Below are 16,493 nucleotides of genomic sequence, written 5' to 3'. Positions count from 1 at the left end.
TCCTCAAAATAACACAGACTTCCCTGGTGGCGCAATGGTTAAGAATCCGCCTTCCAATGCAGGGGACACGGTTTCGAGCCATGGTCCGGGAATATCCCACATGCCACGGAGCAACTAAACCCGTGTGCCACAACTACTGAGCCCGCAGGCCTAGAGCCCGTGCTCCGCAACAAGAGAAGCCACCGCAATGAGAAGCCCACGCACTGCAATGAAGAGTAGGCCCCGCTCGCCACAATGAGAGAAAGCCTGCACCCAGCAACAAAGGCCCAACGCAGCCAAAAATAAATAAATAAAATTTTAAAAACTATATTCCATAATTTTATTTCATTAAAAAAAAATAAAAAATAACCCTAGGCAGTTTACTCTGTATCTCCCTCACGTGTTTCTGGCCTCCCCCAACCCACTCCCCTCTGGTAGCCACCTGTTTGTTCTCTGTCTCTGTATTTGCAGTTCTATTATTATCCCTATTTTACAAGTGAGGGGACCGAGGCATGGAGAGGACTAAGCACCCTGCCCAAAGGCATAGCAGCTGGGAAATGGCTAAAGTGGAATTTTTAGCCAAGACTTTCTGATTCCAGAACTCACACACAAAAACCATTCTCCACTGTTGGGCAGAGAAGTGTTGCTCCTTACATTAAAGCAAAATCAGAGATATTACCGAGTAAAATTCAAAAATTGAATGTCATTTAAAGACAAAGTACACAAGGCATCAAAGAATGTGTCCTACCTGCCTCAGTGCTCGGGGTGTGAACTCCCTCCCTGGCCCCTTCTCTGAGGACGCTGGGAAGGAGGAGGTTGAGGCTTCTACCCAGGTGGAGACCATGAGGACCACCCACGGCCTCCTGCAGTTCTCAGGCATCTTCTGGAGGATGTGATGGTGCAGAAAGGGAGTGGCCTCGTGTTCCACATTTTGAACGTTGGCATCAAATGGGAATGTGTGCGTTGGGTGTGGGGCTGACTGGGTCACAGACCCTGCAGCTAAATGCTATTTTCTTCCCAGGGGAGAAAACCCAGCACCAGTAGAGCGGTCTGCAAACCTCTGCCCCTCCCAGTTCAGCCCCATCTTCCTGGCCAGGCCCTCCTTTTTAGCCACAGTCTCAGTCAGTCCAGCCTCACCCTGTGCCTGGGAGGAGGGGAGGTGAAGAAAGGCACTTCTGTGAGTCCCCTGAGTGGGTCGGAGGAGGAGAGGGAGGGGAAAGGATGTGTCTGTCCCTTTCCTCCTGGAGTTGGGGGTTGGGGGGGGATAGTGGGAGGGGTGAGGGGTACGGGACCCAGCTGTCCTTAGGTGCCGAGAGGGGAGAGATGCTCAAGTCCGTTGGTCAGTCTGTCGTTTGGAATTCCAGAGCTCATTTTCCCACAGAAACAAAGCTCAAGTGGCGGCTGGCTCCCCGCCTGGCCCAAAGGAGCCAGACTCAGCTAATAGCAGCACAGCCTCAGAAGACCCTTCACCTCCTTCACACACTGCCACTGTCTGTGGCTGGCGGGGTCACAGATCCTCAGGCAGCTCTGGAGGAAGGGCTCTGGTGGCCGTGGAAACTGGGCTGAGGGCGGCGCTTACACAGGCTTAGCCTTGGGAAGCACGGCGGGCGCGTGTGTGCATGTGCGTTTGGACGTTTTTAAGCACACGCCTCAATTTCTTCATCTGGAAACGGTAGTGGTAAAAGAAGACTTGGACTAGATCGATGGTTTTCTAAACTTTCGTCTTTTCAACAGCTTCTCTTTTTGCAAGTCATCTTGGGTAAAATCTGCTCTGATTAAAGTGTTGTTAGGGGCAGTGAGGGGCTCGACCCCTGGTTTCCCCTCCCACCCCTCCAGCCTGCCCTGCCTCATTATACCTCTTCAGAACTCCAGGTGTCCTCAGAGCATGTTTGAAAAGTCACTGGGCTGGATCCACACACACAAATACACAGACATACACCCAGGCAGGCATGAAGACCTATACACTAATGCACACACAACAGACAAGCACAGACACACACACAGAGGCAGAGACATAACATAGATACACACAGACACACAAGCACACACACAGGCAAAGAGATACACCCGAAAACACAGACTCTCACATACACCCCATCTCTCCGGCTCTAATATTTTCCTAGAGTCACAGAGGAAGTTCAGGGTTGCAGCTAACACTCCATTCTGGGGATAACACTGAAACCCGGGGGCGGGCTCAGCCAGCCCCTTGCGAGCTGTGCAGCCCTGGGTGAGCCAGTCCCCTGCTTTGAGCTGTAAATCTGTTAACACTGGGAAGTAGGATTAGGATGCATAAGGTTCGGGACTTCCCTGGTGGCGCAGTGGTTAAGGATCTGCCTGCCAATGCAGAGGACACAGGTTCGAGCCCTGGTCTGGGAAGATCCCACATGCCTCGGAGCAACTAAGCCCGTGTACCACAATTACTGAGCCTGAGTTCTAGAGCCTGTGAGCCACAACTACTGAGCCCACATGCCACAACTACTGCAGCCCACGTGCCTAGAGCCCGTGCTCCGCAACAAGAGAAGCCACTGCAATGAGAAGCCTGCACACTGCAAGGAAGAATAGCTCCTGCTCGTCGCAACTAGAGAAAGCCCGCGTGAAGCAACGAAAAAAAAAAAAAAAAAAGATGCACAAGGTTCCATGAGTCTTTGGAAGCTAGCAGTCAGTCTGCAAGTGGCAGGGCCTTTGTGGCTGCAGACTTGACTAGCCAGGCCCGAATTCCAACCAGGAAGCACCAGTCCTGTGCAGGGGCCATGTCCATCTAACTCACGTTCCGTGACATGCCAGACCCTGCAGGATCAGGGACCCGAGGGTTCTCTGTAAGGGGAGTGTGTGGGGTGGGGCGTGCCAGGGTGGGGGGTGGGAGGGGCTCTGGGAAAGGTGGGAGGCTCCCATTGGTCCACGTTGTGACAGCAACAGGAGCAGCCTCCCCCATCCGCCCCAGGCCCGGGGAGCTGGGGCCCTTGGCTGTCAAGGAAACCGTGTTGAGAACACAGAGCCCCAGAAGCCAGCAGGCCCCGCCCGGAAAAACAACATCCTGGCTTCTGGGGCACCAGCAGGCTCTGTGGGAGGGGTTATTTTTAGCTGGTGAGGCAGCCAGGGCAGGACTTGTATGGCCTTGCCGTCTGGCTGCATAACTCACCCATTGTCCCACCCGACCTTGGGCTCTCTGCCTGCCTCTGCTCTCCAGGCATGGCCCTCCCTGGGGTGCACCTGAGTCACAGACAACCCCAGGAGGAGGGGGCTGGCCTGGGAACACACTCACCTCATAGCCTCAGGGAGCAAGGCTTCGCCTTGAAAGCAGAACTCGGGCATCCCAAGCTAGGATGGGGGTTCTGGAGCAGCAGGGGCACTGGGCCTTCTTGGGAGAGAGATGGAGGTTCTGCTGGGGCCCAGGGCCCAGGGTCTCCCCCCGCATGGAGGCGAAGCACCGTTCCAGCCGCACAGCTGGTGCGGAGATGGGAGGCAGCTTCCAAAGGAGGACACAGGTCATTTTAGCGTAGACGTTCTCCGCTCCAGCCGCACCCGGAGGTCAGTTCAACCACATCTCTCAGGGGCTGAGAAGGTATGTGTATGAAAGAAGCTCTAGGTCTCAAACGTTCTTGCCCATGCCCAGGAGTTACGCCCTGCTCTTGGGGGATGTGACGTCTGTATTTACTCCTGGGCACAAACACCATTAGGCAGGTCCAGAACGAGGCTGTGGTATCAAGGATGAAAACAGTGGGTGGGAACCAGGCTGTCCGGAGCAAACACTCGGGCAGCCAGAATGACTGTGGGGCTGGACCCCTCCGGGAGAAGCCACCTCTACCTCTCCCTGTCCAGAACCAGGAAGCAGGTGTGCCCCGAAGGGTAGGCACCCCATTTCAGCCTCCTCTTCCTGGGCCAGGGTTCTCCCTCCCAATAGGAATCTGGGACTAGGGGCTTGTTCCCTTGTCCTGCCTTTCAAGACCTGCTCTTGAAAGATGAGAAGTATTGGGAATCCTTGGTGGGTGGAGAGAAGGGTAGAAAAGGGAGTCATTCATTCGACAATTGTTTATTGAGCACCTACGATGTGCCAGGCACTGTCCCAAGAACCTGGGAGAGGAGGGGTCGGGGTAACCCTTCTCCCAGAAACAAGGCCTGCAGGGGGACAGGGTCTGGGGAGCCTCCTCCCTGAGAGGTGGAAGGCCTTGTATATGGAAGGTGGAGGCCTCTAGGAATGAGAAGCCTGGAGAATGTGTGGGACTCCAAGGCTGGTGTCTTCCCTGGGGCAAAGCAGGGGTGCAGAGAAACAAGCTTCCCAGGAGCTGCGACCGCAGTGGGAGGAGGCCCTGTGCCCCCTGCATCACCTCCTCTTCAGCACGGATATGCAGGACTTCTTGAGGGGCCCGATCTGCAGATGGGCATCCACGCTCTCCAGGAAGAAGGCGGGCTTGAGCCTGTGTGTGAAGAGCCCCGCAAAGTGGCTGTCCAGGCGGCTCTGGAAGGGGTCAACCGGGGAGGCTGGGGTGCCACTGCGGCGGGCCCGGGAGGTCTTCAGCCTCCGCAGAAGGCTCATCTTGCCATCCCGCACGGCATAGAAGGCCAGGGTTCGGTCAGCATATTCCAGGCAGATCCCGACGGTGGGCGAGAAGGGGTGGGGCAGGAGCAACTCCAGCCCGTGGAACCAGACGGAGAAGCTGCGTCCGTTCCACTGCAGGCAGCAGGAGTGAGCATTGCGTCCAAGCCGGCCGCGGTCGTAGGGCTCTTGCGGGGAGAAGTCTTCAGCCATGACTCCCACGCTGACCCAGCCCTCAATGATCTCCACCTCCCAGTAGTAGGTGCCCCGGTCCAGGGCGCCCTCGCCCAGCACCTGCTCGCAGTGGGTGAAGCGGGTGGGCGACTCGGGGTAGTTGATGGGACACAGCACCCTCTTCACACCCTTGGTTCCAAACAGCTGCAGGAACTTGTCTGCCGTGTCGCTGTCCAGGTCCACAATGTACGCAACTGCTCCCACGGAACAGAGAGAGATGCAGGGCTCAGGTCCAAGGTCAGGTGGGACAGTCCCTCCCCTAGGGGCCCACCTCCCCAAACACAGCCTCTCCCCTCCTCTGCAACTGGCCCTCTGCAAGCAGGCCACCCTGGGGAGCACCCCATGAGCTAACCTAGTTCACTGCATGAATGAGGGACAGGAATCGAAGACCTCATGCGCCAGGGCCCAGCCCAGAAGCCTTGGGAGGGCCCCTTATGAGCAGTGGGGCGAGCCCAGGTGTCGACTTACACTTGAGGAAGTAATCCCTGGGAGCCTCACTCTCCAGGCTGTTGGCGCTTTCGGGGTCCTGGGACTCAGCATCTGCTGCAGAAGAAGAGACAGTGCAGAGGGGGTCTCCCCAGCTGCCCATGGCTGGGCCGCTGTGCAAGGTGACCGCCCCCCACCGAACCTATAACTGAACTTCCCCTCCTCCCCCTTCCTCCCAGCACCTCAGGCCACCTGGGGACAGGCACACCCCCAAATATGGTACACTGTGTTCACACACATGCCTGGTCCTCGGGCTCTGCCCCCGCTCCACTTCCTCCCTGGGCCTCAGCCCTTCTGAAGCTAGAGGGTGGTCTAGGAGAGGCCTGCTCTGCCCCCTGGGCTGTGGCCAAAGGGGCTGACTTGTGCTCCAGCCATCGGCAGGATTTTGGGTCCCACCCTGAGCCTGGCAGTTTCCATCCTCCACTCCTGAACGGGCACCAGGCCTGGGGGCCCGTGCGGGGAGTCTGGGGAAGGATGAGTCACTTGCGGGGGGCACCCACCTTCCGTGCCTGGCTTCTGCAGCCCATCCTCGTCGCTGCCCAGCCCCTGCAGCTGCTCCCACTGGCTGGTGCAGGCTGAAGCCAGGCCATCTCGTACCACCTGCACGGCCTGGGATGACTTGGTGAAGCTGAGCTCCCCTGGGGGCCCGGGCCCAGGGCCGCACCCCTCCTCCAGGGCCAGCCTGAGCTCCAGGAGCTCCTGTACCAGACAAACGCCCATTAAGGCCCTGCTGGCCACAGCTCCTCCTGGCTGGGGTGACACGGCGCCGCCAGGGGCTGGCACAGCCCTGAAGCCCAGGCACCCGCTGCCTTCTCCTTCCGCTTCCCGCCTACCCCCTTCCACGTCCTCTCTGGCCTGCAGAGCTGCCCTCACCTGCAGGAAGCTGACCGAGTCGGCTTCAGGGACCTGACCGAGGTTGTGGCGGGCCCGGCTGAGCCGGCTGCGCTGTCCCTCCTGCCGCCGCAGGTCGCCCTGGGAGCGGCCCAGCATGGTCGCCTCCCCCTCGTCGATGAAGGACAGCACCTCTGCCTGAAACCCCTGCAGGACGGCTGCAGCCTCGGCAAACAGCCGGCTCACCCTTTCCCGCTCTGCCACGGCTGTACTCTGCACAGGAGGGCAGAGGTGGCGGTGATGAAGGCAAAGAACATCACTTCCCATACCCCACTTTCCCCCCCTGTCCTCTCGGGGGGACAGAAGCACCAGCCCCAGCTGCCCTGGATCTATGTCAGGTCAGGGGAGACACTCGTGCTCACTGGAGCCGGGCAATGCCTTGAGCGTGGGCTTCTTTAGAGTGGACGGTACCATGCTGAAAGCTCACACTGCCAGGAGGATACTGCAGGAGTGAACGGGGGCGGGGGTTAGGATGGGATCGGACCTTGATGAGGGCCACCGTGCGCCGGGACTGTGCGATGCCCGCGCCCAGCTCGTCCATGCGGTCCTCCACAGCGCTCAGGACTTTGGGCTGCTCGGCCTGTGAATGACACCCTTGAGTATGGGGTCTGGCAGAGGTCACAACCCTGCACTGGGGTCCCAGGTCTCACCAAGGGGGGAGGAGAGGGCTGACCTGGGAGGGAGTGGTATCTGGGTGTAGGTGGGACTGGGAGTGGCCATGATATGCCAGAGGTGCCTCAAGCCCAGGCTGGTGCCATTCCCGAATGCCCAGGGAGAGGGCAGGCTGGCCAGCTGTGGGTTGTCTGCCTCCCCCCTTTGACTGGTGTGCAAGTAGAGGGCCATCTACCGTCCTCAGTGTTGCTCACATGCATTTGAGAACTTCCTTCAGCGGGGAAGAGGCAGAGAAAGAGAGTGAGGAGGGGGCCCTGCACAAGATGGCATTCAGCTGTCCCGGGCATCATTGTCCCCAAAGAGTCTGTGCCCCCAGCCCAGGCCTGAAAAACAGGGATTCCGGGCAAATCCCCTGGGTCTTATGAGTCACCACGCCAGGCAGGAGAGACGGAAAATCCCAAGGCAGAGGCGCCAAGACCGGGCTGGGGGCCAAAGGAAACTGGGGGCGGAGGTAACCGGCCAGGCAGCATGTACATGCTCCCGCCACGGCCCCCGGAACAGCTGGACAGAGCGGTCTGTGTGCTCGGACCACCCTCTGCAGCACTCCTTTCGCCTGCCACACCCATCCAAACCCTCAGCCCAGGCAAACGGGGATCTGCAGGAGCTCGGCCGGCCGGCGCAGCAGCTGCGCGGCGGAAATCAGCCGCCTGGGACCACGTGGGCCTAACCCGGTTCCCGGCTGTTTAAACCCCCAAGGGCCCCGCTCCAGCCTCAGGCCCCCAGCCCGCCCATCTTTTTCGAGTTCTCACTGGGTCCCTCCAACCCCCATTCTTGTCCCGAGCGCAATGTCTCACAGCGAGAGGAGGCCGTCAGGGCTGGAAGGGACCGCAAAAATCCTCAGATTAGAGGAGGGAATTAAGGATGAGGGTGAGGGGTCCCCGGCCCTCGGCCGCCACGCGAGGCCCGTCGCCCGCCCGCCCTCCGCGCCCGCGCCCCACCTCCTGGAGCGCGCGCTCCTGCTCCAGCGACACGAGTTCGTGGCCCCGGTGCTCCTGGGCGGCACAGGCCTCACACAGGCACACTCGCTCCGCGCGGCAGTAGCGCTCGAGCGGCCGCAGGTGGCGCGGGCACAGGCTCTCCTCCAGCCGGCGCAGCGGCGGCACCAGGCGGTGTCCGCGCAGCGCGGGGCTGCGCTCGTGCGGGCCTAGGTGCGCGGGGCAGAAGGAGGCGAAGCAGGAGAGGCAGGAGAGCGCGGCGGGTAGGGCGGCGCCCTCGGGGCACGCGTCGCAGCGCACCGGCTCTTCGCCCGCCGGCCACGGCTCCGGCGCACAGGGAGCCGACGGCTCCGGGGCGCTGGGCGGCGCACTGGGCGGCGCACTGGGCGCCACCGGCTCGGGGGCCCGGGCCGGGCCGGGGCCGGGCCCCGGGCCGGAGCCCTGGCGGAGCTGCAGCAACTCAGACAGCGTGTGGTTCTTGCGGAGCTGCAGGCCGTCGGGGAAGGGCTCCTGGCACAGCGGGCAGCGGGCCGTGCCTCCCGGCCCGCCGGCGCCACCCGCGCCGCGGTGCGGCCAAAGCGCGCCCAGGCAGGCGAGGCAGAAGTTGTGGCCGCAGGGCAGCGTCACTGGCTCCCGGAGCGACTCCAGGCAGATGGGGCAGCTGAAGGGGCCGCTGCCGTCCATGGCTCCTCGGTCGCGAGGCACCGCCTGTGCTGCTCCCGTCTGGGAGGGACCCGGACTGTTCGCGATGCGGCGCCGCCCCTGGGACCGAGGCCAAGGATCCGGCCCCCGCCCGCCGCCCGGCTCGGACCGCCCCCCAGCGCCACAGGCCCGCCCGCCGGCCCTGACACCCAGCCCCAGCCCGGACAGTGCGGAGTGGCCTCTGGGCCCCGTCTGACCCCTAAGGGTTCCTGGACGAAAGGGCTGTGAGAGAGAGAGAGGGCAGAGAGCTGAGAAGGCAATGCGGGGGACACGCTGAAACCAGGGAAGGAGTTCACTCCTCCATGACCCCCCATAAACTCCCCCACCCCGTGGCCAGCCAGGAGGGGCTGGGTGACCCCACTGTGTTCCGCAGGCACCTTTGCACTCCAGACCCCTCCGCAGCACCTTTAAGCAAAGTTGCTGAGCTGCTGAAGGCGGGGGTGGGGGGAAACTGCTGATATGCGCATGTTTTTGCCCCTGTTTAACCCGGGTTGGGAAACTTGGGCTTCTCTAAACTTGAAATGGGAAGTTGATATCCTCCAGGTCCAACGTCCTGGGAATTCAGTTACGGTCCACCGACACTCATGTGGTGTGCCTGGGGCTAGGGATGTGGGTTCCCCAAGTGGAGGCGTTTGCTGAGACTCCTTCAACTATGCACTCAAAATGGTGCATTTTATTATACGTAAACTATACCTCGATAATGTTAAATTTAAAAAAATAGAATGGCAACAAAATAACAAAAGTAGCATTGGGTTGTAACCCAAAGTATAAAATAAACATCCATGAGTTCATGCTGGTGTAAATAAATGACTGGATAAATAAATAAATGAGGGAGAATAGACAAATTTCCCATTCAGAGGAATTCCAAAAAGTTTTGGTAAATACTCCAAGGTGGAGAATGGCTTCCCACTCCTTAAGTATAGACGGTGCATAGTGACTTTCTTCCAAAGGGAGCAGAAGAGTAACTTTACAATGGAGAAACCTGATGAAAACCACATCAAGGTCAACGTCAACAGTGATAAGTCATGTCGGCAGTAAGTACCCTTGATATGATGTGGTCTTCCTACCCAGAAGTCCATAATCCCACTCTAATTATGACTAAAACTTTAGACAAATCCCAATAAGACACAGACTACACAGCACCTGACCAGAACCCCTTGAAACTGTCAAGGTCATCAAACAAAAGCAGGGAAAGTCTGAAAAATTGTCACAGCCAAGAGAAGCCCAAGGAGACATGATAACTATATGTAATGTGTATTCTGGACGTGTTCCTGAGAGAGAAAAAGGATGTTAGGGGGAAACTAAGGCAATTTGAATAAATTATGGAATATAGCTAATTGGGGCAATGCTTCCTACCCCCAGGCATGCAGACTTCCTGCTGATGAGAGGCCAAAGTGGAAGGAATAAAGTGGTGGAGAGGATTGATCCACCTAGAGGTGGGGATTAGCCTTTCTTGCTCTGCCAGGGGGCCCTCTTGAAGCGTGGTGTAGTCTCAGAAGCCTTTCCAGAATAATGCTTTTCAATGCACAAAACAAAATGCAGAAGATTCCATGGCAACCAATTACATTGAAATACAGGTTCAAAATGTAAAGAAAGAAATTTGTGATAAAGTAATATATGTGTTTCTTTAACACAAGAACAAATAACAAGATCTGATGGAGGCCTAAGAATTACTGTATTTTTGAAATAGTGATGAATGTAAACATATTTCAAGTTCTCTGTCACCTCTGTAATGTGCAATGAAAAATCTGTAAGTTTTTTTTTAATTTTTAAATTTAATTTTATTTAGTTTTTATGCAGAAGGTTCTTATTAGTTATCTATTTTACGCATATTAGTGTATACATGTCAATCCAATCTCCCAATTCATCCCCACCCCCCGCCACTTCCCCCCTTGGTGTCCATACGTTTGTTCTCTACATCTGTGTCTCAATTTCTGCCCTGCAAACCGCTTCATCTGTACCATTTTCCTAGGTTCCACAAACATGCGTTAATATACGATATTTGTTTTTCTCTTTCTGACTTACTTCACTCTGTATGACAGTCTCTAGATCCACCCACGTCTCAACAAATGACTCAATTTCGTTCCTTTTTATGGCTGAGTAATATTCCATTGTACATATGTACCACATCTTCTTTATCCATTCTCCTGTCGATGGGCATTTAGGTTGCTTCCATGACCTGGCTATTGTAAATAGTGCTGCAATGAACATTGGGATGCATGTGTCGTTTTGAATTATGGTTTTCTCTGGGTATATATGCCCAGTAGTGGGATTGCTGGATCATATGGTAATTCTATTTTTAGTTTTTTAAGGAACCTCCATAGTGGCTGTATCAATTTACATTCCCACCAACAGTGCAAGAGGGTTCCCTTTTCTCCACACCCTCTCCAACATTTGTTGTTTGTAGATTTTCTGACGATGCCCATTCTAACTGGTGTGAGGTGATACCTCATTGTAGTTTTGATTTGCATTTCTCTAATAATTAGTGATGTTGAGCAGCTTTTCATGTACTTCTTGGCCATCTGTATGTCTTCTTTGGAGAAGTGTCTATTTAGGTCTTCTGCCCATTTTTGGATTGGGTTGTTTGTTTCTTTAATATTGAGCTGCATGAGCTGTTTATATATTTTGGAGATTAATCCTTTGTCTGTTGATTCATTTGCAAATATTTTCTCCCATTCTGAGGGTTGTCTTTTCGTCTTGTTTATGGTTTCCTTTGCTGTGCAAAAGCTTTGAAGTTTTCATTAGGTCCCATTTGTTTATTTTTGTTTTTATTTCCATTACTCTAGGAGGTGGATCAAAAAAGATCTTGCTGTGATTTATGTCAAAGAATGTTCTTCCTATGTTTTCCTCTAAGAGTTTTATAGTGTCTGGTCTTACATTTAGGTCTCGAATCCATTTGGAGTTTATTTTTGTGTATGGTGTTAGGGAGTGTTCTAATTTCATTCTTTTACATGTAGTTGTCCAGTTTTCCCAGCACCACGTATTGAAGAGACTGTCTTTTCTCCATTGTAAATCCTTGCCTCCTTTGTCATAGATTAGTTCACCATAGGTGTGTGGGTTTATCTCTGGGCTTTCTATCCTGTTCCATTGATCTATATTTCTGTTTTTGTGCCAGTACCATATTGTCTTGATTACTGTAGCTTTGTAGTATAGTCTGAAGTCAGGGAGTCTGATTCCTCCACCTCCGTTTTTTTCCCTCAAGACTGCTTTGGCTATTCGGGGTCTTTTGTGTCTCCATACAAATTCTAAGATTTTGTGTTCTAGTTCCATAAAAAATGCCATTTGTAATTTGATAGGGATTGCATTGAGTTTGTAGATTGCTTTGGGTAGTATAGTCATTTTCACAATATTGTTTCTTCCAATCCAAGAGCATGGTATATCTCTCCATCTGTTGGTATCATCTTTAATTTCTTTCATCAGTGTCTTATAGTTTTCTGCATACAGGTCTTTTGTCTCCCTAGGTAGGTTTATTCCTAGGTATTTCATTCTTTTTGTTGCAATGGTAAATGGGAGTGTTTCCTTAATTTCTCTTTCAGATTTTTCATCATTAGTGTATAGGAATGCAAGAGATTTCTGTACATTCATTTTGTATCCTGCAACTTTACCAAATTCATTGATTAGCTCTAGTAGTTTTCTGGTAGCATCTTTAGGATTCTCTATGTATAGTATCATGTCATCTGCAAACAGTGACTGTTTTACTTCTTCTTTTCCAATTTGTATTCCTTTTATTTCTTTTTCTTCTCTGATTGCTGTGGCTAGGACTTCCAAAACTATGTTGAATAATAGTGGTGAGAGTGGACATCCTTGTCTTGTTCCTGATCTGAGAGGAAATGCTTTCAGTTTTTCACCACTGAGAATGATGTTTGCTGTGGGTTTGTCATATATGGCCTTTATTATGTTGAGGTAGTTTCCCTCTATGCCCACTTTCTGGAGAGTTTTTATCATAAATGGGTGTTGAATTTTGTCAAAAGCTTTTTCTGCATCTATTGAGATGATCATATGGTTTTTCTTCTTCAATTTGTTAATATGGTGTATCACATTGATTGATTTGCATATATTGAAGAATCCTTGCATCCCTGGGATAAATCCCACTTTATCATGGTGTATGATCCTTTTAAAGTGTTGTTGGATTCCGTTTGCTAGTATTTTGTTGAGGATTTTTGCATCTATATTCATCAATGATATTGGTCTGTAATTTTCTTTTTTTTTTTTTTTTTTGCGGTACGCAGGCCTCTCACTGTCGTGGCCTCTCCTGTTGCGGAGCACAGGCTCTGGACGCACAGGTTCAGCGGCCATGGCTCACGGGCCCCACTCCGTGGCATGTGGGATCTTCCCAGACCGGGGCACGAACCCATGTCCCCTGCATTGGCAGGCAGACTCTCAACCACTGCGCCACCAGGGAAGCCCGTAATTTTCTTTTTTTGTAGTATCTTTGTCTGGTTTTGGTATCAGGGTGATGGTGGCCTCATAGAATGAGTTTGGGAGTGTTCCTTCCTCTGCAATTTTTTGGAAGAGTTTGAGAAGGATAGCTGTTAGCTCTTCTCTAAATGTTTGATAGAATTCACCTGTGAAGCCATCTGGTCCTGGACTTTTTGTTTGTTGGAAGATTTTTAATCACAGTTTCAATTTAATTACTTGTGATTGGTCTGTTCATATTTTCTATTTCTTCCTGTTCAGTCTTGGAAGGTTATACCTTTCTAAGAATTTGTCCATTTCTTCCAGGTTGTCCATTTTACTGGCATAGAGTTGCTTGTAGTAGTCTCTTATGATGCTTTGTATTTCTGCAGTGTCTGTTGTAACTTCTCCTTTTTCATTTCTAATTTTATTTATTTGAGTCCTCTCCCTCTTTTCCTTGATGAGTCTGGCTAATGGTTTTTCAATTTTGTTTATCTTCTCAAAGAACCAGCTTTTAGGTTTATTGATCTTTGCTATTGTTTTCTTTGTTTCTATTTCATTTATTTCTGCTCTGATCTTTATGATTTCTTTCCTTCTGCTAACTTTGGGTTTTGTTTGTTCTTCTTTCTCTAGTTCCTTTAGGTGTAAGTTTAGATTGTTTATTTGAGATTTTTCTTGTTACTTGAGGTAGGCTTGTATTGCTATAAAGTTCCCTCCTAGAACTGCTTTTGTTGCATCCCATAGGTTTTGGATTATTGTATTTTCGTTGTAATTTGTCTCTAGGTATTTTTTGAAAAAATCTGTAATTTCTATTGGTGACAAGTCACAGCTGTTGCTAATATCACTGCAGTGTGTTTTCTCCATTTGTAATAGAAATGCTAAGTATCTGTTAGAGGACAGTGAAAATAAAGAGGATTTCCCCCCTAAGACCCCGGGTTAAAAATGTCTAATTTAGGGAGAATTCCCTGGCAGTCCAGTGGTTAGGACGTGGCAGTTTCATTGCCATGGCCTAGGTTCAATCCCTGGTTGGGGAGCTAAGATCCTGCAGCACGGCCAAGAAAAAAAAAAAAGTCTAATTTAGAAAGATGCTATGCAGAGTCTCCTGGAAAGAGAGAAGAAAACTAAGATCTATTACGTATTAAGAGAGGTGGGATCCACTCCTGGGGGATTTGTGGGAAGTGGGGGGAGGGCAGGAAACCATGAAGGCCTGCATGGAGGAAGTAGCATTTGAGCTGGGCTTTCACAGACTGCTAGGGCTCAGGCATGCAGAAACTAGGGTGGGAAAAGATCTTCTGGGCAGAGCAGCAGAGGGACCCAGGCTGGGTGTGCCTAGTTTGGCAGGAAGGCGGGTAATGAGTTCCATAAGTTGGTTTCCACAAGGAGCACTTGATCTGGACGGTCCCTTGTTTGCCGAGACCCAGCAACAGTTCAGAGGCTCAGGCATCAGCGCCACCCTGCCCGGCAGCCTGGCAGCGAGGACGCCTGGGCTTGCTGAGACCACAGACCCGCCTGGTTCTGGAGGGGAAAGAAGGGTGCCACTCAGGTTTGGGGGTGCTCAGGGATGAGGCCCAGCCAGCCCTCTGCTCCCCACCCCACAGCCTGTTCAAGAAGATGTGCTCCCTCAGGAAAGCTTGGAGATGTGATTTGCCAGGGTGGCTGCATTTTGACACTTCATTTCCATTACGATAGCTTTAAGTTGCCCAATATATTCATTATTCTTGAAATGACTTGGCTCTTAAGGGGAAAGGGCAACTGACACTCTGCTCATGCCTGCATCTCACTCTGCCCTTGCCAGGACTGTCACGAAGGAGGGGAAATAGAATTCCAATAGGTTACGTATCTTGCCAGAGGTCACATAACTAGTCCTGTGGAGGAGGTGGAATTTAAACCCAGAAGGCGCAACCTGAAAGTAATCCTAAACCTCATGTCATAAATGACCTTGTCTGGCTGCAGTACCGCTTACCAAAAAAAAACAACAAAAAAGTCAAACAGAAACAAAAACAAACAAGCAAAAGCAGTTGAGCAAATGATAGTACTTAGCAAGCCACGCCTAGCTTTGCTTGCATCTCTGAAAAAAAATGGAAATGGGATCCAAGCCATGTCCCACAGTAGCACTTCTTCTTTATGCTATTGACGTGCTTTAAAACACTTGTTTATTTCAAAGTACTATATTTAGGAGTATCTAAAAACTAAACAATTTAATCAGGCTTATAACAAAAACTGGCAGTCCCATGTCCTACCTCCTCCAGATTCTTGCTCCCGTGGACAACCAGGTTCAACTCTTAACCGTCTCTTCCAGCACTTACCTCCTCGTCTCTAAAGCACGTGCTTATAAGCCTTGAATACGTGAATGTCTGTGCTCGTATTTCTGGAAATTTTGATTCTTTATCGCTTCTCCTTTGTGTTGAGCTCCCCGTTGCTTGGATCCCAGGTCTCCCTTTCCCTTCATTGCTTGCTTTCATTTTTGAAAAGTGGGTGCTCTGGGGGCTTCCTGGGAACGGATGCGGAAGTGTCTGCAAATGTCTTGGTTCAGGCTTTGCCCATGATTGACAGTTTGGCTGCGTGTGGAATTCTAACGTTTATTTATTTATTTATTTATGGCTGCGTCAGGTCTTTCTTGTGGCATGCGGGATCTTTGGTTGTGGTGTGCGGGCTCCAGAGCATGTGGGCTCAGCAGTTGTGGTGCGTGGGCTTAGTTGCCCCGTGGCATGTGGGATCTTAGTTCCCCGACGAGGGATTGAACCCGTGTCCCCTGTATTGGAAGGCAGATTCTCAACCACTGGACCATCAGGGAAGTCCCGTGTATGGAATTCTAAATGGAAATCTTTCCCCCTCAGAGTCTCAATGGCCTGGCTCCATTGTCTTCTAGCTGCCAGCCCCTTGTTACTTGAAGCCACATTTCCTACTGTCACCACGCTGCTCCCTTCCATCCCTTACTGCCTGGGCAAGAGCAGCCTCTTATTCTCTTTACCACTCCCCTCTCTGGCCTCCAATCCAACTCCCTCCAACTCCACTCGCCCAGAGGCCCCTGTCTTTTAAAATCTCTCCCACCCTCCCCTGCTCTTTTTCTGTCCCTGTGCCCACCCTGCTGATTCTGCCTCACAGACACCCAGAAACCGTGAGGAGTGGGGCAGAGATGCTGGAAACACCCCTAGGCTCATCAAATGTGTCCTCTTTATAAAAGTTACACCCCAAAGCCCATGCTTCTTTCTCCCTCTACACCAAGGCATTTTTCCTGGAGAGGAGGCAGAGAGTCCTGTTAGAATCAGGAGGACCCAGCGAATTTAATCTGAAGTAGCTGTCCAGGAGATTTGTCAATGCTTGCCTCCAGACCTACTTGGGAAGCACTTCTCCATAGCACTCTATAAAAATACGGACTTCCCTGGTGGTCCAGTGGTTAGGACTCAGCACTTGCACTGCTGGGGCCCAGGTTCAATCCCCAGTTGGGGAACTAAGATCCCACAAGCATCACGGCAAAAAAAAAAAAAAAGAAAAATGGCAGTAGTGTTGTATGTAAACAAAGGTTAATGATCACAATATAGAACCTTCCCACAGGACAACACAGAAAGGACTAACAACCCAATAAAAAAGTAAATCCACGGAATAAATGACCCAAGGCACTCCCCACCATGGAAGCAGAAAGGGGGCTGTTCTTCCTTTCTCTG

General features: G+C 52.2%; 1 protein-coding gene and 1 non-coding gene across 5 annotated transcripts; one reads left to right on the top strand and one right to left on the bottom strand.

The window, feature by feature from the left end:
* Positions 1 to 4,141: 4,141 nt before the first annotated feature.
* TRIM47 (tripartite motif containing 47) lies at positions 4,142 to 8,477 on the bottom strand. 4 transcript variants are annotated; one of them, XM_019938714.3, is made up of 6 exons: positions 7,735 to 8,476; positions 6,609 to 6,704; positions 6,107 to 6,337; positions 5,734 to 5,932; positions 5,216 to 5,290; positions 4,142 to 4,941 (listed from the first exon to the last, which is right to left on the bottom strand). In XM_019938714.3, exons 1-6 carry the CDS (start codon positions 8,413 to 8,415, stop codon positions 4,301 to 4,303), a joined length of 1,923 nt encoding a protein of 640 aa, XP_019794273.1. In that variant the 5' UTR covers positions 8,416 to 8,476; the 3' UTR covers positions 4,142 to 4,300. The 4 variants fall into 4 exon arrangements, with proteins under 4 accessions (XP_019794273.1, XP_019794274.1, XP_019794275.1 ...); XM_019938715.3 differs by having other exon boundaries at positions 5,216 to 5,287; XM_019938716.3 differs by lacking the exon at positions 6,107 to 6,337 and having other exon boundaries at positions 7,735 to 8,477.
* Positions 8,478 to 16,207: 7,730 nt separating this feature from the next.
* On the top strand, positions 16,208 to 16,279 carry TRNAA-UGC (transfer RNA alanine (anticodon UGC)). The gene has a single exon. It is a non-coding gene; the product is annotated as a tRNA-Ala (tRNA).
* The last annotated feature ends 214 nt before the right edge of the window (positions 16,280 to 16,493 follow it).

This window comes from Tursiops truncatus, chromosome 20 (genome assembly GCF_011762595.2).
Source record: "Tursiops truncatus isolate mTurTru1 chromosome 20, mTurTru1.mat.Y, whole genome shotgun sequence".
Lineage (NCBI taxonomy): Eukaryota > Metazoa > Chordata > Mammalia > Artiodactyla > Delphinidae > Tursiops > Tursiops truncatus.
The sequence above is the reverse complement of the archived record's forward strand: the minus strand, read 5'-3'. Positions and strand labels throughout refer to the sequence as shown.